This window comes from Barbus barbus, assembly GCF_936440315.1.
Source record: "Barbus barbus genome assembly, chromosome: 32".
NCBI lineage: Eukaryota > Metazoa > Chordata > Actinopteri > Cypriniformes > Cyprinidae > Barbus > Barbus barbus.
Genome location: NC_136760.1, coordinates 4,793,319 through 4,817,002, shown reverse-complemented (window position 1 = coordinate 4,817,002; position 23,684 = coordinate 4,793,319). Strand labels below are relative to the sequence as shown.

Sequence of the window (23,684 nt, the reverse complement as noted above, 5' to 3'; positions counted from 1 at the left end):
TATTCTATGTTGGTAACAGAGTTTGACGGTAACAGAATTGACTATTTTATTATATTTTTGCCAAAAACTCCACTTGCTGGCATAAATGTTAAGAGCACATTGCACTAACGAAAACATGATTAAAAGACCTTTTAATAACTCACTTAATAAAAACTCACTTTCTGAACATGCAAAATAAAAAACTAATTCATAAAACCTGACAAATGTCTTCTCTACACCTTCACAAACACATTTTTTTTTTAATGTACAGTTCTGATTGTCATTTTAAATAAGATTACTAAAGCAAATAATCTTGCCGCCTTCTCACACCATATTCTCCTGTGACCATGTGTCAGAACAGGACGTCCCACCTTCAAATGGTGCTTGATAGTGACTCGCACACCTCATTAGACTGTTCTTTGATAGTTTTCAAACATTTTAATTGGTTGCAATCATGTACTGAACATGGGGCATAAGAAAAACTTAGAGTAGAATAATGTGTGTGTGTGTTGTTGTGTCTTGCATGACGGAAATTTTTGTATTTCTGTTTTTTTTAAAATATACACTGTGTTATTCCACTATACTTCCGAATGATGGCAATACAACGCGTCTGTTTCTTCAGTTTCAATTTCAAAGAAGAAGAAGGGCTCCTGGATTCGGGTGTGTTGATTGGTTAAATCTAGCAAAGGGGGCGTGGTCTTCATCTTTTGAAAATAACCGTGCTTGGAGCGACAGGCGCCATTGTTTGTTGAAGAGTTTACTGAGATGCGGTGATGTATTGAATAAAGTTAGTTTATCAAAACACTTTATATTGTGCCAGAGAGCAGACTGCATAAACCGAGACGTGGGTAAATACTTGTACAACACAACAGGTAAGTTTAATGTCGAATTTGCGTGTGGTTTGCTTTTAAAAAGGGGAACACGTCAGGGCTTTAATAAACACATTCAGGAAACTCGAATGCTTTTGTCCAGAATATATACATCGCTGTTTTTATTTATCATCCTTCGCAGAAATGGCGCAGCGTGGTGCTGCTGGATCCAGGCGGGTCTCTCGGGTTCGTGTAGCGGTTCGCCTCAGACCCTACATGGACCAGCAGGATGAGAAGGGAGAGGGACCCTGTGTCAGGGGTCTGGGGCCACAAAATCTGGAGATCATCAACTGGAGGAACGCCACTGAGACCCTGCAATACCAGTCAGTCAGTCATAATTCTTCAAGTTTGCGCTTTTAGTGTTTCTAGTGCCTCCTTTTCTTCTTGTTCATCCCTCTCCTTCAGTATTAAGCACTTTCTCAGTGCAGTAGCTCATGATTTGGTAGCTGGTGCTGACTTCTCTTTGACTAAAATGCACAGATGGATTATCAGGGAGAGAAATACTTGTTGAAGGAGGCTTTTACTGTTTCTGATATCTTTAGGAGATGATTTAGGTTTAGGTAATGCAACAATATTTATAAGTGTCTGTCTTCATTAAGTTACCCTGTGGAATTGATTTTGAAGAGTGTATTTATTTATGAGGGCGTATTTTTCTAATTTTATAAAAACTAGCACAAATTTGAATTTACAAGTCCTTTTTTGTTTTTTTTCACCCTCAATTTGTCAATCACATTAAGCTTTATTTATTGAAATGCTGTTTTTCTGCAAGGTTTTTAAAATAATTTCTTCTTTAAGGACAAAACGTAAATTTATAACAATTTGTAGCATAATTTATTTTTTATTATAGTCTTGGAACTGCATGAATTGTACTATATATATATATATTTTTTGTGCATGAATTTGTGCAAGCTTTGTGTATTTGATTGTAGGTTCGACGTGTTTCATGGTGAACAGACCACGCAGCAGGAGGTGTTTCTGACCTCTGTCAAGCCCATCCTCCCCCACATCCTTAATGGTCAGAACGCCAGTGTCTTTGCCTATGGACCCACCGGAGCAGGTTTGACTCATTTCTCTGTGTTGTCTTTTACTTTGTAGGTGATATTCCTATTTAGGGGGTGTTCACGCATCAGGTTTCTACTAAAAACTGTATTTTGGGGGCCTGAAAACTTTTATTGATCACACAGTTTAAATACTGAATCGCTACATTATATTTTCCAGCAACAAGAGGAATAAAATAGCTGTTTTTGAAGTAAACTCGCTCATTGTAAAGAGAGATGCACAGGCGCTCGTACACGAAACTTTCTCTCTCTCAAATTGGCCATATTTGAGAAAAAAAATTTAGGACTTTCTAATCAATGTCTATGGTGGTTATCGCCCTGATGTGGAACCCACGACTATTGTTTACACTAAGACCTTAAATATGATTGAATGTAACAAAACAAATGATTACTTTGTTAATGTCAAAAACATTTATGGGTCTTGCATTTAGGTTCACTTGGGCTGCCATTGTGTGGCTGTAGACGGTTTATGCTGAGATAATTGTCTTACCTCTTCATTTGAAGTGTGGTGCCGAAAAATCTTAATTTGAAGGGCTACTTCCCCTTACCCCTACGCCTCCAACCAAAAGAGCTTCGAGACACCCCTACCCCTTCACATGGAAGAAATAGGTTTGGGCCTTTGCAAGCGGATTTCAAAGTGCTAGTTTTTGAAGGCAATATCGTTATCTCTTGTTTAAACTGTGATGTCATGTGCATGCATATCACATGTTTTGTGTGCAGACTCATAATGTTTCTTTACAAAGTGACAGCACCAGCTACTGGCCTGGTATGCGTAATAATGCAGTGATTTGTTGTTTTCATGGACCTTTGTGACTGGGGATAATTTTTACAGTATTGTCAATTGTCTGCAAAACACTTAATGTGCTTAATTTTCATGTAAATGTACCTTTAGAAATCTTTAACTGCCTGATTGTGTAACTTGTGTGGTTTTTTTTTAGATTATGAAGTGCCATAAAAATATAATATACTCCCTTCACAGTCTAAACATTTTTCTTATTCCTTCCTTCAGGAAAGACCCACACCATGCTCGGCAGTCAAGAGCAGCCGGGCATTATTCCCAGAGCTGTCAAGGAGGTCTTCAAGCTGGTTGAAGATCAGGAAAAGGAGCAGGATGGTTGGGAATACTCAGTTGGGATGTCTTACCTTGAGATCTACAATGAAAAGGTAATATGTTTTGAAGAATCATTTATTTTATTTATTTTATCTTCATGTCACATGATCCTTCAGAAATCACGCTAACATGCTGATTTGCTGCTTTAGTAACATCTTATGAATTGTTGAAAGTTTTTACTGGTTATTTTTATTTTTTTGTAAAACCCAATCCTTTTTTTCAGGATTCTTTAAACGGGAAAGCTCAAAAGAACAGCATTTATTTGAAATATTTTAGCATTCATTTTTTTTACTTTCGCATTCTTGTGACAAAAGTATTAATTAAAAATCCTTTGAATGGTAGTGTAAGTATCCTTTTTTTAACACATAAATGTGAGCAGCTGTTCTGGAATATTGATGCACTTTGTATCTGTAGGTGCTGGACCTGTTGTCCCCAGGTTCCCAGGACCTGTCCATCCGTGAAGACAAGGACAGAAACATCCTCATTCCTGGGCTAACACGCACACCGCTTTCATCCTTTACTGATTTTGACACTCATTTTATCCCCGCGAGTCTAAACCGCACCACGGCCTCTACTAAACTCAACCAGCGCTCCAGCCGCAGTCACGCCATCCTCCTCATAAAGGTTTGAACATGCGCACTTCTCTTCATTCTAGTTCTCCATTAGCACTTTTGCAGGTCCTGGTCTCTGTGTGGTAGACCATGATTTGGTAGCTGGTGCTGAAATTAAATCTCTCATCAAACACATACCACTTACAGTGTCTGCTGGTTGAATGTGGGAGAGAACACAATACTCATGGTAACATTGTATATGTTGGGCCTTATGATTTCTGCAATGTGGAGTCCAGTTATAAAAATGGATTGTACAGTAATGCAGCATGTTGCTGATTTTCTCAATTTGGGCGAATAAATCTGAAGTAGGGCAGTACACTTAATCTGTACTGTACATTATAGTACATGGAAGTAATATTATTATTTTTTACAATGATTTGTTTACCACGCTTTAATTTAAACTTTTTAAAAAGCAGCTCTTTTTTCCAAAAAAGGGAAATGTTCTAATGTAATTTGATTTAAGATGAGTTAAATTGCTAGTTTAATGCATTAATTCGATTACCACTGTTTTTAATAATAATTCAGAATCCTGAAATTCAAACAGACAATTCAGAATTTCTGTAAAGCGTTTTAAAGAACACCGAAAAGTCCAGTAAATTGTTCAGTTTTATGAAGAAATATAGTGCCGTTGTACAATGCAGTGTATTTAAGTAATATTTATAACGGTTTATTAAATTAATCAGTTTGATTATGATTAGATTAAATTTAATCTTACACCCTTTTTGATTAAAACAAGATATTAAGATTTAAGCAGATGTTGCTGTTGTACAATAAAATATACTTCTCAAAGAAATGACAGTAGTAAATAATAGTATTAAATTATAAGAATCCAGAAAAAGTTAATCAGAGAATTTATGGGGGGAAACGCACATTTTATTGGTTACTTTTATAAAAAATGGTAATGTGCATTAAAACAATACAGAAATATTCAGAACGGATTTGTGAAAAAATAAAACTGATTTCATTGGATCCTATAAAGTTACCGGCTCTCTGCAAAGGACTAATAATCACATAAATGCATGTGTTTGATCTCAGGTAGTGAAGTCTCTGCGTGGGCCGCCTCACAGACAACAAACAGGCAAGCTGTATTTAGTTGACCTGGCAGGTTCAGAAGACAACCGGCGCACAGGAAACCAGGGCATCCGTCTGAAAGAGAGCGGAGCCATCAACCTGTCCCTATTTACCCTCAGTAAAGTGGTGGACGCTCTGAACGCAGGGGCCGGGGGCCGCGTGCCCTACAGAGACAGTAAACTGACCCGTCTGCTGCAGGACTCTCTGGGTGGATCGGCCCATTCCGTCATGATCACAAACATCGCACCGGAGTACAGATACTACTTTGACACCTTCTCAGCCCTCAACTTCGCCGCCAAGTCTAAGCAGATTGTCAATCGGCCCTTTGTCAGGGAAACCGTTTTGGCTCCTATGATTGGTAAGCAGTGCCGTATTATCATTATTATTATTTATTCATTTTTTTCTATATGTTAATAATGGGGTATGTAATAATCATTTTATCCCTTCACTCTTAGCTCCTGGAAAGAGAGCTAGAGAGGAACCGGAGGCTGGAGGTTCTGGTGAGCCCCAGAACAAAAAGTCTAAAGAGGGGAAGAAAGCTGAGCGGTCCTCGCCACCACCCGTACATCCACACAGGTAAGACTGCATGTGTTACAACAGATGAACTAATTTATTGTATGAGCACTCTAACAGGTCTTGGCTTTGTGCAGTAGGTCATGATTTGATAGCTGGTGCTCAAAGGAAAACTCCCTACTGCAAAAACCATAGACTAAATGTGCCTCACTGGACATGAAAAGGGAGGACTTGCTGTAGTGCTGGGTGATCAAGCTAAAATGGTGAATTCTCAGCCTTTTGAAGATATTTAAGTATTTTATCTCTTTATTTGCTTTGAATGGCTTTCAAATGAATTTCATTTTGCACTGGGGTTTGTGAGTTAACCCTCATAGTAAAGCTAATCAACCTTAAAGGGGTAGTTCACCCAAAAATGAAAACTGTCATTAATTACTCGCCCTCAAGTGGTTCCAAACCCGTAAGACTTTTTCATCTTCAGAACATAAATTAAGATATTTTTGATGAAATCCGAGAGCTCTCAGGCCCTCCATAGAAAGCAAAACAACTGCAATGTTCCCAGAGCCAGAAACGTAGCAAGGACATCAGTAAAATAGTCCATGTGACATCAGGGGTTCAACTGTAATTTTACGAAGTTACGAGAATACTTTTTGTGCACAAAGAAAACAAAAATAAGGACTTTATTCAACAATTCTTCTCATGACACATGCTCTTGCTTCTGCTTCATATAAACATGGTGCTGCTGGTTGCTTAACATGCAAAAGCTTCAGCAGGCTCATGCGTTGTTTACATTTTGGGTGAGCCATCCCTTTAAAGCTGCTTATTTTAAAAATGCTTATTTAACAGTAATTTGTTTAATTTATTTATCTGTTTGTCATGTGACCGTTAAGCAACATCAGAAAACTGTCAACATGTGAATGTGGTGTTAATGAAATATTTTTTCGGAATTCATACACCACACACACTCAATCGTTCAAATATTTGAAGGTCAGTAAGAGTATTTTTTTTATTAATACTTTTATTCAGCACATACACATTACATTAGCCAAAAGTGACAGTAAAGACATCTTATAATGTTAGAAAAAGGTTCCTATTTCAAATAAATGCTACTCTTTGGAACTTAAAATATACTTCCACAAAAATATTAAACAGCAACTTTTTTTTCTTTCAACATTGATTAAAAATATTTCTTGAACAATAATAAATGGTGGGATTTTAGCTAAATGATTTTTCCTTCACAGCATTGCTTAATTTTTAGGGATGCACAATATTATCGGACTGATATCGGGATTGCCCAATAATGACTTTAAATGTAAATATCGGTATCAGCCTGATATGAAAAATTATGCCGATATGTCTTGCCGATAAGAGGAATATGTTAACTCGCATGTGCTCAGGGTGTGCTAGTGCTTAAATCCCGTCAGCAGTGTGGCTCATTCTTGAAGCAAAGTTTCGTCTGAATGTCAATTATGTCTGTTTTGATGAATCATTTATTCATTCATTCAAATGGCTGATTCGTTCAGAAATGAGGCAAGTGACTGTCATTATGAATGGGCCACTGAATCATTGACTCACTCGATTCGTTCAAAAACGTGGATTCATTCAGTAATGAAACACCGCTGTGTGTTGCTCGGAGACAAACAACAGTTCTGATGTGGCTTTGATCGGAACTATTTTTGTCAGCGAAATTGAGCAAAAACAGTCAATATTTTGTCTAAGATCTAAGTCACTTAATTTTAACTTATTGTTTATTGAAATACTATTGTATAAAATCAGTGTCACATCGTATTGATATTCGGGGAAGCATGGGCGTATAATGTTGCTTATCTAAATAATATTTTGTAAATCTTTTTTTTTTTTTTTTTTTTTTTTTCATTTTCTATCGCAGTGTGCATAAATTTCTGTGAGTTACTTTGTGTGCTGTCTCTCTCACACACTCACTCAGGTTGTGCAAGCCTCATCTGGGACGCCATAAATACATTATCATTCGCCGTTTACTCTGAATGAAATTCAAATTTTGAATCATTCTCGTGCGAAACTGTGTTTGCATGCGACTGTGAGTGTGCGCGTGGCTGTTACGTCATTGCCTGCGCCGCTGGCAATATAAGGATCGGCAAGACGTGAGACTGACTCAAGCGAAAAATCGGCCGGTTCATTTCACTGGTCAATTGGTGCATCTCTATTTTTTTGTTTGTTTTTTCCCTTCTAACAGTGAAAGCAACTGCTCCTTTTAGTCATGAAGATAATCAGAATTGTAAAAGATTTGCTTTTATTTGTGAACATTCACAATACAAAAATTCACAAACAAATCTTTGCGCTTTTGTAAAATAAGCCAAAATAAAATCGAATGCCGCTTTCTGCCATCTGGTTTCCTTTCGCGCAGCACAAAAATGAACTGAAACTCTGCATAGTCTACTTGTTGCACAGTTATCTTTCATTTTCTTAAATTATTTAAGTGAAAATATTTCTCCTATATATAGCATGCCTAGCTTTGTGTTTTTCTCCGCTCGCAGAAGCGCTGTGTGTGATGTGATAGCTATGATGTCCATGTGAATCCTCATGTTCTGTTTTTGTGCATGTAAACTTAATCCCCGGAAAACAAATGTTAGTATTTTTAACAGGTCACAGACACTTATTCTTTCTAATTTAAGTTCTAATTGGCTTTTAACGGTTAATAATCGGTTAACGAGCATCGGTTAGGAAAAATAACCGAAATGAACATCGCATCTTTCTGGGGGGAAAATGCAGCGATTGATAGTTTATTTATAGTTATTTTCAAAGATTCAGTGTATTGTTAATAAAACCTTCTTTTTTTAATTCTAATAAGTTCTTGTTAAAAACTAACCAAAATTAAAAAAGTTTTGCTTATTTCTGCACAGGAAATTATAAGTCTACCTGTCTCTGCCTCTCTCCATATTCATGTGTATATATAAATATATGATGTCTGACAGGTGTACATGTGCTAAAAGTTTAAATGTCTCAGTTCACCAGATTCATCAGTTCTGGACAGACTTCTGGCCCTGGAGAAGATGATGATGGGCTCAGCTGAAAGGGAGAGACTCAACTTGCTCAAAACTGTAGTACAGTCCCGTAAGGAAATACAGGTATCGTACACACTCTTTCAGCATTTGGTTCTATTGCTTGGTCAGAACAACATTTCTATCTCTATTTCAATTAGGACTGTCAAATGGGTTTAATGTAATTAATCACATTAAAAACAAAAGTTTGTTTACATAACAAGTGTGTACTGTGTATACAGTGTGTGTATATATATATATATATATATATATATATACATGCACACAAATACCAATGTGTAAATATATTTTTCCATATTTATATGCAAATATACATTAAATTTCTTAAAAATATAGATATATGTGCATTTTATATACATGCACAGTAAGCACGCATTATGTAAACAAATGTTTATTTTGGATAAACGTTTATTTTTGGATATTTCGGCTATTAACCGTGACTAATTGATTTGACAGCCCTAATGTCTGTGCATTGCACAGGTGAAAAAACTGTACCAGTTGCAAACTGTACTGGAGTCCACATTAACCTAGTTTTCAAATGGGCACGAGTGCTCCGTTTGGGAAAACCACTTCCACATCAACCAATGGGTGATTTCAAATATGTTCTGCTGTCTTCCCATAGATGTTGAAGGAGAAACAGAAAGAGCTGGAGGACAAAGCAAACATTTATAACAAGCAGAATGAAGCCATTGAGAGAGAGTCCAAAGATGCACTCCTCTTTAAAACAGATCTGCCCCCACTGCACAGAAAACAATCTACAACCGCCAAACCACGCAAACAGCAGGCGGTTGTCACACCGTTACAGGGTAGGATGTGGTTAATTTCATCCTTCCAGTCCCCCTGGGACACTCTTTATGCATGAGAACCCAGTATTGATTTAAGTGCTTTAGTGTTTCGTGACCCTTTGAAGATTTTTCCTTCTTTCTTTGCCTGTTTAGTTATGCTGTTAGTATGCTGTATGTTTCTGTGGTGCTGCAGGTGCTGTGCTCGTCAGGGCTCAAAGCGTTTAAAGGGTTTGTTCACCCAAAAATAAAAATTAGCCTGTGTTTTACTCGCCCTCAAAGCATCCCAGGTGTATGACTTTCTTCTTTCAGACAAATCGAATCGAAGTTATATTTAAAAATTGTCCTTGCTCTTCCAAGCTTTAGAATGGTACCGGGTGTTTTTTTTTTTTTTTATAAATATTCCAAAAGAAGTCAAATAAAGTGCATCCATGCATACTAAAATGTTTTACACGGCTCAGGGGTTGAATAAAGGCCTGAAAATGATCCATATTTAAAACATTATAAATGCTTTTCTCTCACCTCAGCTTCCTGTCGTATGTGCAAGCCGTTCCGGCAGATGACACGGGTGTAGCACATGAGCCTGTGAGATATGCTAGGAGCAAAGGAAGCAAAATTTCCTTACTTTAGCAAAGGAAACCAGTGCCGCCTTGGCTTATATTGAACTCCTCCAACATGTTTCTTTACAAATCCTTGTTTTGTGCTGCTAGTTCATGACCAGTGTTTTGTTTTGCTGTCTCCCCTCTGCGCTTCTGCGTTCGTCAATCACTGGCGCATGCGCTACACCTATGTCCTATATCATCCGCCAGAATGACAGCGTAAGTGAGAGAAAAGTGTTTTAAATATGGATATTTTTCTTACAAAAGCGCATCCATTCCCTACGGGAGACCTTTATTCACCCCCCGGAGCTGTGTGAGGCACGCTTTATTATGCATGGATGCACTTTCTTTGACTACTTTTGGACTGTTAAAAAACAAACACCCGCCTAGTGCCATTATGAAGCTTGGAAGAATTTATAGGACAATTTTTAATATAATTCTGATTGGATTTGTCTGAAAAAAGAAAGTCATATGCACCTAGGATGCCTTGAGGGCGAGTAAAACATGGGCTAATTTTCATTTTTGGATGAACTTGCCCTTTAAGAGTGCATTTTCTTGAAAATCTATACTTAAGTCTGGAATTTTCTGAAAATTAATTTGCCCTCAGGCCATTCAAGATGTGAGTTTGTTTGTTCTTTAGAACAGATTTGGAGAAATTTAGCACGACATCACTTGCTCACCAATGGATCCTCTGCAGTGAATGGGTGCCGTCAGAATGAGAGTCCAAACAGCTGATAACATCACAGTAATCCACACCACTCCAGTCCATCAATTAAAATCTGAAAAGCTGCATGTTTGTAAGAAACAAATCCACCACAATGTTTTTAACATCAAATTGTTGCTTACAGCTAAAATGCAGTGGAAAAAATTGTTGAATCAGGAGAGAACTATGCGTAGATAAAGCACAGTCTACTAGCAAAAACGGTTCTAAACCAGTATGTTAGTGGTTTTTGATGTGAGAAGACAACAGCGGATGCACTTTCACTGGGAAAAGCAATATTATGGACTCCATATTTTGTCCATAAACAACAGTATAAAGTTAAAACACCTTAATGATGGATTTGTTTCTTTAAAAGGTGCAGCTTTTCATTTCAAGATGTTAATCGATGAACTGGAGTGGTGTGGATTGTGATGTATTTTACTCTCATTCTGACGGCACCCATTCACTGCAGAGGATCCATTGGTGAGCAAGAGATTCTAATTTCTCCAAATCTGTTCTGATAAAGAAAAAAAACAATCTTGGATGGCCTGAGGTTGAGTACATGTTAAGCAAATTTTCATTTTTGGGTGAGCAGTTTCTTTAAGCACAACATTTCAGACTACATTTGGTAAATAAGGAGATGTTGTTTTTTTTCCTGTCCAAACACATCTCAGTTTCTCAGGTGCAGCCCTTGCAGCAGTGCGCTGTGGTGTGTAAACCCTCACAATTCTTGGATAAAAAGAAGAAACGTATCCAAACCGAGGTTGGTGTGCTGGCGGTTCTTCTTTACATGTGTTACAATGTACAACAATTAACATTGTGGGAACAATTTGGGAAATAACATGATTTTAAACTGACATGAATGATATGATTGTAATGGTCAGTAGATGGCTGAAGTTTTCTGTGGATCCAGCTTAATGACTACATATGCATTTTTTTAAGGATGTCTTTATGAACTTTGTGAAGCATGATTTTGGGAGTTTTGAGTCAAGTTGTGGGTGAATTAACTTAATGGAGGGAGAAAAATTTCTCATTTCTTTTAAAAGCTGTCAAGCAATGGTGTATTTTGCACTTGTTGACAGTAACTGAGATATTACTTTGGCATTTGACATGAAGATTAAATGAGGTTTTGTGCTGGTAAGGTGTGTGAGGGGAAGGAGAACGGAGGTGTGGATCCGTCCCCCGCTGATGATATCAACTGGGAGTCCCGTCTGGATTCAGCATTACTAGAGCAGTCCAGGAAGAAGATCCTGCAGACGCTGAACTCAGGCTCTCTGAAAGATCTCAAGAGCCTGCAGCTGATCGGAGACAAGAAAGCCAAACTGATCATGGGCTGGAGGGAGATTCATGGGGACTTCACACAGGTACAAGTTTGGCTCTTCACCTGTGATGTGTAAAACTCTGACATGGAGAGCCTCGATTAATATTTAATTTTCTCTTTATTTTCCTTGTTTGTAGTTGGAAGACCTGAAGAAAATCGAAGGCATTACAGCTAAACGTTTCTCCTCTTTCATAAAGGTTTGTGGTTTGTCAGTAATGTCTGTCTGCTATGGATCTTTAATTATGTGTCTGGAGAGAAGCACACTAGAATGTGATTTAGAAGATTTCCCTTGAGTCACACGCTTTCTTTCCTTTCACAGGCCAATATTCTCAGCAGTATGGGAAAGTGAAGCGTATGAGCCGCTGTGTCTGAAGAGGAGTATTTGAACACTTGTGATTTTGTGTTTTTAAAATGTTTTTACACATTTTATGAGTGTAACATTTTGTACAGAGTTGTTTTATTGTGTACGAGTTTCTTTGCATACTTGACTGCTTTTTCCATGTTTTTTTTTATTTTTAAATGAACTGATCATTTATCGTGGCACCAAATAAATGCCGCCATCACATAACGAAGCTCTCTGGGTTCTTTTTTTTCTTTTTTTTGCAGATGATTAATTGGGTGTAATACTTGAAATGGTTACTTTTATGTGAACAACTAAATAATTTGTTCTCAAACGCATCCTTTTACAGAAGTCCAGTTTTGATATCTGCCTGATGCTGTCTGTTACTCTCCTATAATTATCTGTCTGAACTATGTATGCATATGCAGTAAGGCAAAAATATGTATATGCCTTTTCATCGCAAATTTTTCATTGCGTGTCTTTAGTAAACCCTGACAATTTCTTGATGCCAAATTAGGGTTTGCGCTGGCGCATGCTGCTAGTAAATCGGGCTATTTTAGCATTCAGAAGCATCCATTCAGACCAAGACCATTTTGAAGCCAAATGTGTGTTAGGTTAACAAATTTGGAAGGATTTCTTCAACCACCTGCATGTGAACTATTTTGAAATAATTTCCAAAAGACAAAAATATTACCTTTTTATAATTATGCTCAAAGATTACTGTATTGGTGAATAATTAAGTGCCCCAAAATAATTGCCTTTAAGGAAATTTGTCCATTTCAGCCAGAATGACTTCAGAATAGTGTTGCGAGCAGTTGGTTGAAGAAATCGGTCCAAATTTTACAAAATGTTAGTCGACAAAACATTTTAGCATTTAATATCATCATATCCTTTAAATGACAGTTTTTTTGTGATGATTGCTTGCCTGTTGACTTAACCCTGTGCACACTAGGGAATCCGAGTCGCAGGTGCATCATGTTTCTCTGAAGGACTACAGAGAGAAACCTCTTATTCACAAAAAGTGCAGTTTAGCCTTCAGTGTCCAGTTTTGATTTGCTGAAAATGGTCTCACCCTCAGGCCATCCAAGATATAAATGAATTGTTTCTTCATGGCAATGGATTTGGAGAAAGTTAGCATTACACCACTTAAGTAATGGATCCTCTGCAGTTCATGGGTGCCGTCAGAATCCAAACGGGTGATTTAAGAACATAATTCACACCAGTCCATCAATTAATGTCTTGGGAAGCAAAACCCTGCATATTTATAAGAAACAAATCCATTAAATAGTTTTTAGCTTCAAACCTTTGGCTAAACTGCAAGTTCTCTATCAATATCGGTTTCTCCAGTGAAAAAATAATCTTTATATCAATCTTATCTACTATGTATTTTGTTTTACAACCTAAAAACTTTAAAACATTTCTACAAAAAGTGGCTGTCAAATGGAGTCTTGGTTTGGTTTTTAATCCACTGCAGTAGTCATGCATTTTTAGCACAGGATTAAATGTGCGCATGTTCTTTGAGGATGCAGTATATCCTTGACTTGTCATTCAGTATTTGCATTTTGGACTGAAGGAGAATGTAAATGTGTTGTTGGTGAGTGTATGTGTCTGCAGCAGTGGCTGAAGGCCTGCAGTCAACACCACTTCATTACTCAAACGCAGTCCTGCATCCTTGCGGCAGACCACAGCAGCCACACTGGATTGCAGGGCATAAATAAGACCAGAGCTGCATTCACAAGCACGTTTTCATTGTTGTTCCTTAAAGTGTTTGGGACATTGTCAGTAGCCAGAAAAGAAATTTGACTATCAGAGATAACGACTGCTTTAATAATTCATGGAAATTGATTTTTTTCCCCCTTATGTCATTCACTGTAAACTGAAATAAAATAAAGTACAGTTTTAAAAAAAAAAGTCACATTTGAGAGATTGTTTTTACTGCAAATTAGTAAATGTACATGCTATTTTTATTTGCTATTTTTAGTTCCAAAGGTGCAATTTTTTAGCAGTAGGCTACAAATATCATTTTTTTTTTTTTTTTACAGTACAGGGTAACATTTTTTTAGGGTTTTATATATAACACACACAAACTGACATTTGCTCATAATTTATGATATACCATAGCTAAAATGTAATTAATACTTTTACCATACAAAATTACTACTTTTTTCAGTATTTTACTGAGTAATAATGCATAGCTTACTTTTAGTGAAAAAGCTTGTCAATTGTATCGTGCACACTAATATAAGCTATGATTGTGGATGAGCCAGCGAGGCTGACACTCATCTACTCGTGTGTTGTTTTTGTTTTTTCATCACAGGCTTCTCCAGAGCGCGCAGTTGATGTAGTTTCCTCTCCTGTCCAGAGACCTGCAGCCAGTGATGATCCCAGCATCCCTCGACCACACCACAGCGCTGTTTTTCTTTTAATGCACATTTAAATGCCGGATTATCGGATGTTCATTAGAATCGTCTGAGCGACTGTTTGTGCAAATGGACTAATAGCACACACTGGCTGGAATCACGCGGTGAAAGGTAGCTGTTTATGTTATATATGTATGATATATGTACTAATAAAGGTCTGAATGATTGTTAATGTCTATGGGAGACACAGTCCTTTGTTTTATTAGGAAACAAAGGGCTTTCCGACCTGGAAAGGTGAATTGTAGCTGTGTTATTGGATGCATGAGGACAAATAACAGCTTTACGCTGTGCATCGTTATTAATTAATCTCTAAATTCGTCATTATAGCGTATCTTATATATGAAGTACGGACTAAATTATGTTTGTACTCTCTCTCTATCCCTCCATATGTCTCTTATTTTCCTCACGGCTTTGTCTATTTGCCCTCATGTTCATGAGAAGCCAGTGCTTATTTTTGACTGACACTAATACAGTATTTACACGTTTTTTCGTGTTTAATGATCAAATTTAACCCTTTTATTAGTAAAACGAGAATAAAGAAAAACGAGTAATGTCCTAGCAGAAAATTACCTGATTTTCCGTCAAGTTTAACGCCGTTTCCTTCAACCCTAAAACAAAATAGGGCAATACACCTGTGAAGAAAAGAAAAGAAAAGTCTGGAAATTCCTTCGTTTTATCTCGGTAGCTACATTGGGCCGGGTTTTTTTTTTTACAGACTTGAATCAATAGTTGAATAAATATGATGTTAAATATAGTCGATTAATAGAATCTATTAATTCTGCTGAAAAAATGAATGTTATAACATCTATGTCTGTAATCGAGGTCAGTTGCATGACCGATGTATCTAGGTTAAGAATGGGATAAACAAGCTTGCGTGTTAATGAACAAACCATTGCTGTGATAAACTCATATTCTAACAAAGCAGATGAGATAATATCTCTGGGATGCTGAATTGTGAGGGATGTGATGTGTGTGTTGATGACACCATGTGCTGGAGTGTAAGTTTGCATCTCATCATGCATTTCTGTGCGCTCACCGCCGATGGTAATGAGATTCATCCCCTGTGCACATAAATCTCACTATTTATCTCCTGTTTTTAGCCTCACGAGACGCCGTCTGAACATCAACGCAACGCTGGCCACATTCGCACCCTCCGCCGTCTCTATGGAAACAGAGTACCATCAGGCATCATTGGGCTCTCTGGTTTGTACCCAAGATGTAGAGCCGATGAGCTGCCAGACCCCGGGCCCTGTGACATACCAGCCAGGGACCACCGAGGTCGGATCGGACTCTTTCCCTTGTCTGCGCCCCCTCGCTTTCCCCCAGCAGTCCAATGAGGAGACGCGGCGCTCGGGAGAGGTCACCGTTATGGTCAAGGAGAGAGCCGAGAGTGGTAGTTCATCATTTCATCAAAAATCTGTCATTCTGGGAGGACTTTGTGAGGGAGGAGAGAAAAGAATAATTAATATGAAAGCATCTGCTTTGTCTCCAGGAAGGAAATGTTGGGGACTTTCAGGTCCTGCTATGCCAATCACACTACAGTCATTTACATACAGCAGTCAGGATATTGACTTTAAAAATGGCATGTAATTAAACAGGCAAACAATGGAGATGAAGTGAGAGCTCAAAAACTGCAGCTACAAAAAGACAAAGAAAAAAACAAAATAAATAAAAATAGACCTAAATGACTGTAAAACCAAGTATATAAACCAAATTGGTGTTATTTTAGTATTATTTCTTTTTTATAGCATTTGTTAATAAGCATTTGTTTATTTATTTAAGTTTTAAGACATGTATTTAAGTACTTAGTTGCCAGTGCAACATTTCACTTTACTTTTATCAATTTTATATATTTTTTATTTTGTTTTAGCTTAGTTGCAGTTATTTAACAATAACAACACTGGACCAAATCGGTATCAAATACTAATTTTATGAAAGTTTACATCTTTCATCGATATTTTTATTTTTGTATTTTCTTTAAATTATTTTTAATAATATTGATTAACAACAACACTGAACCAAATTGATATCAAATACAAAAGCAGCTGTAAATTCATGACAAACCATCCCTGTTTCAGGTCTAGGAGTTGTTATGGTGAGCTTTCTTCACTTTCAGTGTTTTTAGAACTTACTAGTTCTTTTTTTTAACCAAAAACTGCTTTATTAGCCACATATTCAAAAATAAATACAGATATCTGACAGTTACAGGTCACTACAGAGCCACTAAAACCAGAAATAGACAGTCCTAGAATAGCATATGATTGAATATATCAAACACTGGATAAAAAAAAAAAATAGCAAATCACTACAGAGGTACATTCTGTCCCCACATTTTAAATATCTGGGACATATTTATATAAATTTGTGTGTGTGTGTATACATATATGTATGTATAAATATATGAAGAGTTGCATTAAACCCAATTAGACTGATGAAGTACAAAATAACTAAAAATACAGCTTAGTAACACAATAAAACATTAAAAACACGATAACAATAAAAAACATGATTTTTGAAAATAAACTCTTCATATATATATATATATATATACTTTCAGGATTCTATAAGTAAATAGCTTAAAAAAAAAAAAAAAAGCTAAAAGTGAAAATGATTAATTCAGAAAGCACTTCCAAGCAGCAGAGCAAATCCGATCATTGTAAATAATGCACAGGCTTTTCTGAGGTGCATTTCTTTGTTACTAACCACTGAATGATTGAGAGCTGGCAGTGGATGAGCTCAAGAACCCATGACCGCTTTGTTGTTTATTGTGGCTCGATGATGCTCTGATGAGTTTGTTTGAGGTTAAGAGCAAGATATTTTATTTCCCTTATTTTACAGTCGCTGAGTGTATTGTAAAGACTCTTAATTAAATTAAAGTTGTGCATCCTAATTAAATTTGCCATAGGGGGTTCCTGGCAGGAGGGGCTGAAAGGCATGACAGAGCTTAGTGAACTAATTGCATTGGTGGCTATTTAATTAAAGTTGGTTTCAAGAGCATGCCATCCGGCGTTTCTGTCAGCATCACATTTGGAGGAAAACATGGTGAGACAAGCGATAATGATAACAGACGGCTAGAAAAAAGATAAAATTCTCTCTCAGGGATTATTTGAATAAATGCGCACATTTTAGAATATAATTGTTCTATTATATACTGCTGGCCAAACATTTGGAAACATTATAATTTTTTAGTAATATTTCTTAATATTTTAGTGGAAAAGACTAATTTATTCTAGTGATCAAATAATTTTCAGTATCATTTCTCCAGTTTTCAGTGTCCCATGTGCTGATGCTAAATAATTATTGATGTTCAATTATCAATAATTGTTCTTATTAGTAACGTTGAGTAAATATTTAGTTGACCTTTTTTTCAGAAGAACAGCATTTATTTAAAATATAATCTTTTGTAACTTTATAAATGTCTTTACTTTCACTTTTGATCAATTTAATGCATCCTTGCTAAATAAAAGTATTTTTCCCTTTTCTTCCGTTTTTTAACATTGATAATGATCAGAAATATTTCTTGAGTTGCAAATCAGCATATCAGGATGATTTCTGAAGGATCATGTGGCACTGAAAACTGGTGTAATGATGCTGAAAATTCAGCTTTGCATCACAGGAATGATATTACGTTATAAAATTTACTTTCAAATAGTAAAAAGTTGTTTTAAATAGTAAATATTATTTAATATTTCACACGTTACTGTATTTTTAATCAAATAAATGCAGCCTTGGTGAGAATAAGAGACTTCTTTTAAAATTCCAAACGTCTGACTAGTACTATATGAATTCTGTAAGACCTTGCCAAGTGACTAATTAAATGAGTATTTTGTTTGCTCACATCCTCTCTTTCTTTTGGCAGCCGATAGGATTTGTTCATCCCCGAATGATGGTGCTTCCTCCAAACCCATTCTCTCGTCTCCTCCTCGCCGGCATCATTCTCTCCCTCATTCGCACCATCCACATGTGGGCCGCACCCGGATGGGCAGCCGCTCCAGCTCCATCGCCTACACAGCGTTCTCCCCGCGGCCCTCCATTTCACGCCACTCCAGCATCGCCACCAACCCCCCGATGGACCGCTCCAAACCCAAAGACTACCTCATCCTCGCCATCATCGCCTGCTTCTGCCCTGTCTGGCCAATCAACATTGTGGGATTTGTTTACTCCATCATGGTATGTGGAGCTTGGACCCTTTGAGTTATTCTACACACAGAAAAGACCCACAGACTACTTTAGATGTACCTTTAAGGTACCAATGTCTTTTGAAAAGGTACCACCCCAGTGACAGCTTTTGTACCTTTTTTCGGAGAGTGCAGGATGTCATTTGTGTCCCTAATATACTTTTAATGTATATAAATTTAACGATGAATAGCAAACACTTTGTTAATATATATATATATATATATTTTACATTTTGTAAATATTTATAAAAATATAATAATAGTATATATTATATATTGATGATATATAATGATATAAAAAATGATATAATATATCATTGATAAAATAATGATATAAAAAATATAGATAACATTTTAAAATCATTTCTTTTATTTTTTTGTTTGTTTGTTTTTATTTCTATTTTTGGTCTGTTCCCACTTCCCAGCCATTTAGCAAATATACACATTTTAATAATAATAATAAAACATACGGATAGAAAATATGGTCATAAGAGCTTGCATTTTATCACATTTTAGTATCATTCATTTTTTTTGCGTCATTATGAATTATAAATAATAATTATGAATGATAAATTATGCATTTAATTTTAATTTTAGGTAAAGTTTTAGTAATTTTCTTGTTTTTGTTTTATTTCTTTTTTGTTTTAGTTAGTTAAGTACAGCAAGATAAACCCAATGAATTTTATTTAAATTATTTATTTTAGTTAAATCAATGAAAATGTTTTCATTTTAGTTAAAGCCGCAGTCCGTAACTTTTTGTGTTCAAAATTTCAAAATTTATAAAATTAGCTATATATATATATATATATATATATATATATATATATATGTATATATTTGTCAGTAAGGAGCAATCTTAAAATGTCAGTGTTGCCATGATTTTGTACAGTAAACAAATTAGAGTTGGAATATTATTGCATTATTATTATTATTGGATATTTACTGAAATATAATTATATACTGTATAAATATCTGATATATGATTTATAATAATATAATATATGTAATTTTTTTCTTACCATGTCTACCCAGTTATCATCCACCCTGTTACTTTTCTGGAGGAACAATTATATTGTAATTTTTTTTTTTAATTTTTAATAATTTAATCTTTAATAAATTAATAATTTGTCTTTTGACTGACATTTAAAAGCATTATATATCTAATAGAATGTTTAAAATGTTCTCAAAATCTCAAAAAATAATTTTTTCCCTCAGCGTAGCAGACTGAATTTTTCGTCGTGTTACAGTGTTGAATATGTAAAATGCTTCTGACTGTAATGGAACCGCAGATCTCACTGTCATGTTCTGTTAGTCGCGGAACAGTCTAGAGCAGGGGAACATAGACGGAGCGAGACGACTGGGTCGCGTTGCCAAGCTGCTCTCTGTGGTCTCGCTGGTGGGAGGAGCCATCATCATCGTAGCATGCGCAGTGAATCTGTCAAGTAAGTCATCTCTAACCTCTTCACCCGAGCCTCATGGGACTTTTTCCTCTTCGCAGTCACATGCACTCACTCAACCTGAAATATGCTTTTCAATGCTGGATATTTATGCAGAACGGATTATCTGAATCATAACGCTATACATAGGACATCTAAGTAGGTCAGGAAGCAGAGAATCCTTTGTGGCTGGAGATTTTCTTTCTTTTGCTGTTCTTTTGAAGTCTTTAAATACTGCTACTTTTTCCCAATGGACATTCAGCCTTTTCTACGGTTGGGAAAAATGTTCTACAAAGCTGTGGGTGATTAGTAGACGTTTACACAGATTGCATTTAATTAGTTGAATTATAAATTATACATGAATTACAAACGACACAACAGATCGATCTAGTGACAGACCAATGTTTTACACTATTACATGAAACATTAATGGACCGCAAACATTGATGGTAACTAACGGAATCTAATCTCTCCCCTGATTTAACATCAATGAAACGGCTCTCGCAAACACATTTACTGGCATTATGTGAAATGTTTCAGAGTGAATAGCACATTTAGTAAAAAAAAAAAGAAGGACAGGACTGGATTTAATTAATTGGGAATTGATTAGATTATGGAAAATCAATTGATCAAATTCTGTTGAATTTTCTATTCATCAAACAAATCCTGAAAAAAAAAGTATCCCTAAAAACTATTAGGCAGCACAACTGGTTTAAACAGTGATAATAATAAGAAATGTTTCAGCAAATCAGCATATTAGATTTTTCTGAAGTATCATGTGACACTGAAGTAATGATGCTGAAAATTCAGCAGTGCATCACAGGTATAAATTACATTTTAAAATATATGTAAATATAAAACCGTCATTTTAAATTGCAAAAATATTTCACAATATTAGCAGGTTTTACTGTTTTTTTAATCAAATAAATGCGGCCTTGGTGATCATAAGAGACATATTTCAAAAATATCAAAAAATCTTTCCAACCCCCAAACATTTGAATGGAATTGTAAATTTTTAATGGAGCAGTTAGTGCAGGAAAAGCATCAACAAGTGCTTTTAGTCCTTTAATACGGTTAAAAAGTATCCCAGAATGCAATTTATAAAAGTGAGCAGAACTGGAATCTAGACCAAGAAGGAGCTCAAATGTAAGACAATAATGAGAGTGCAGTGTACTGTTTTGTGAGTTTTTTTTTTTTAAACCAATAACATGATTTGTCTGTGATTTGCAGTTAATGTCAAATCCTGAGAGCGGTGAGCGTGCCACAGAATCCAGCTTCACATCAGACCACTGACCCGAACACCACGGCCCATTTGTTTTGCCCCACTGCTGCTGTGACGGCAATCGCAACGTAGAGACCAATCGATAACCGGATGACTTTGCTCTCTGAGAGAACCCTTGGTAATCTGCACCAACATGCCATCCTTCAAACAGATGGAGCAAGATATTTCACTGAAGTCTCTCACATCAATGACAAAAGAGAAAGAGTTTTACTCTTGCATTTGTTTCCTTGACACTTACTCCGAGGCTGTTGGAGTCTCTCACACCTAAACTATAGCTCACGCTCTCGTTGATGAGAATTGCTGCTAAAGCAAAAGTATTTTTCAGAAGCAGAAAACAAGCCAAACCGTTATACAGATGTGGGTTTGTCAGATTATTCCTCCCGATGAGAATCACACATCAGTTGCTCTGAAGATTGTCAAATGGCTCACATGTTATGAAGTGAATCTCCTCAGTCGTGAGAAAGCTCATGAAAACTGGAGTCGTGATCATGTCCTTATATCCGAGACACACTTGATTTACCATGTTGACAACATTTGTTCAGCTTTAAAACCTCAGAGAACCATTTATGAGAAGATCATCTGTGAGTAAAGAGGAGAGATATCTTAGTAACAAGAGTTATCTTTTTTTTTCTTCATGTCCTTATATACTCTTCATTTAAAAAAAGGGGAAAAAATAGATTTATTTTCTGCCATCAGACATTTGGAGTTTTATATCATGATTCTGTTTGTAATTATTCTTTATTTTGCATTTAACTTTTTCAAATGACAATCAAACCTTTCTCTTTTTTTCTTTCATTCTTTCTCTCTTTCTTTTCACTGGTCTTTTTCTCCAGAAAATTTTGACTGTTCTTGAACGTAACACACGTGTAGTCGTGCTTACACCAAATGTAGCTAACAACCCTCAAACTGTGTTTTGGACAACCAAAATATTACAACTGAAAATAATCCACACCCTTTTTGATGAAGCAATATGCAAGCACTCACAGGCTAAATGGATTTTCATCACATAGTAAAAGTGTTTCTGGAAATGATAATCTTTATAAGAACACACTGTGTCAGCTGAAAACCTTTGTATTGATCTGTGTTGTTGGGTTATTTATATACACTGTGTAATTTGAAATATCTGTAGCTAAATGTAGCCGAATCACAACTGAATCTTGCAATACTGTATTAATTAGACGTTGTGTTAATGAACCCGTCCTGTAGATCCAAATGGGACATTTGACTAGTGATACTGATGAGTCTACGAGCTCGTGGGGATCTGGAGGTCATTTACTGCTGTAGGTTTTGAATTGTATATAAAGAGGAATGTAAGAGTTTGACGTGGGACTTTGGGTTTGTTACGAGGGCCAGTCATGTCATCATTCTCTGGTTGTGAATGGATGTAGCTTTTGTACATTTCACTTCTGTTTAGATTCAAATGGTACTGCATATGCTATATTAGAAAACTTGTGATACGTGATTATATTTATGGTAGGTCCAGTTGGTTTAATCCTAATTAATATTTTTTTTTAAAAACAGTTTATAATACATCCCTTTATTTTTCCTAATACCCTTTTGGCACACGGGAATACATAAACGTTCTTGTTTCAATCCACCCTGATAGAATGATAAAGAGCTGAAACGTATGAAATATTTAGCTATTACAAACATTGTGTACTTATTTTTGCATGCACCCTTCTTTCTCAAATATTTTGATAGTCTTGCAAGAAGCACTCTTTCCCTCTATGTATCCTCTGCAGGGAAACTGAATAAAGCATTAAAAGGATGTGAAACAGCTGTGAATTCTCTCTGTTGTCTGACTGCTGGGTTGCTCTTTTTCCTCAGTTATTAGCGGGACTAAGTTTGAATCTTCTGTTGCAGGGATGCCATCTGCCTCTCTTCAGGTGTGTGAGACGTGAGAATTAGACTGGACATACTGAAGACAGCATGGAGAAAACAGTGTAAAAACTGAGTTATATATAGGGCTGTCAATTTATTCCATTACTTGGTCACAGTGGAAAGAGACGAGAGAAGAAGAGCACAGAAACTTTGACTTTTAAAGGTCACTTTTATTTACTAATGATTCAAATCCTTGCTCAGAATTGCTGCATTTGAAATCCACAAGGAACCAACTACAAAAATGACAGACAGACACGGATGGATGGATGGATGGATGGATGGATGGACGGACGGACGGATGGACGGACGGATAGAAGACAGACAGATAGAAGGCAGATAGATATATAGGTAGAAGATGGACAGACAGACAGATAGATAAAAGGCAGATAGATATATAGATAGAAGACGGACAGATGGACGGACAGATAGATAGATAGAATGCTTAGAGAGTTGGACTTGTAACCCAAAGGTTGTGGTTTTGAGTCTCGGTACTGGCAA

At 36.3% G+C, this 23,684-nt stretch overlaps 2 protein-coding genes across 4 annotated transcripts; both read left to right on the top strand.

The window, feature by feature from the left end:
* Positions 1-687: 687 nt before the first annotated feature.
* kif22 (kinesin family member 22) lies at positions 688-13,890 on the top strand. 3 transcript variants are annotated; one of them, XM_079388900.1, is made up of 14 exons: positions 705-851; positions 991-1,171; positions 1,778-1,905; positions 2,338-2,515; positions 2,916-3,070; positions 3,432-3,641; positions 4,664-5,057; positions 5,155-5,275; positions 8,193-8,313; positions 8,870-9,053; positions 11,003-11,091; positions 11,471-11,692; positions 11,787-11,846; positions 11,969-13,890. In XM_079388900.1, the coding sequence occupies exons 4-14, from the start codon at positions 2,503-2,505 to the stop codon at positions 11,996-11,998; spliced, it is 1,599 nt and encodes a 532-aa protein (XP_079245026.1). In that variant the 5' UTR covers positions 705-851; positions 991-1,171; positions 1,778-1,905; positions 2,338-2,502; the 3' UTR covers positions 11,999-13,890. The 3 variants fall into 3 exon arrangements, with proteins under 3 accessions (XP_079245024.1, XP_079245026.1, XP_079245025.1); XM_079388898.1 differs by lacking the exon at positions 2,338-2,515 and having other exon boundaries at positions 688-851; XM_079388899.1 differs by lacking the exons at positions 705-851; positions 2,338-2,515 and having other exon boundaries at positions 902-1,171.
* A 376-nt stretch (positions 13,891-14,266) lies between these two features.
* prrt2 (proline-rich transmembrane protein 2) lies at positions 14,267-23,077 on the top strand. The gene is made up of 5 exons (XM_079388971.1): positions 14,267-14,520; positions 15,510-15,802; positions 18,269-18,579; positions 19,900-20,029; positions 21,254-23,077. Exons 2-5 carry the CDS (start codon positions 15,574-15,576, stop codon positions 21,268-21,270), a joined length of 687 nt encoding a protein of 228 aa, XP_079245097.1. The 5' UTR covers positions 14,267-14,520; positions 15,510-15,573; the 3' UTR covers positions 21,271-23,077.
* The last annotated feature ends 607 nt before the right edge of the window (positions 23,078-23,684 follow it).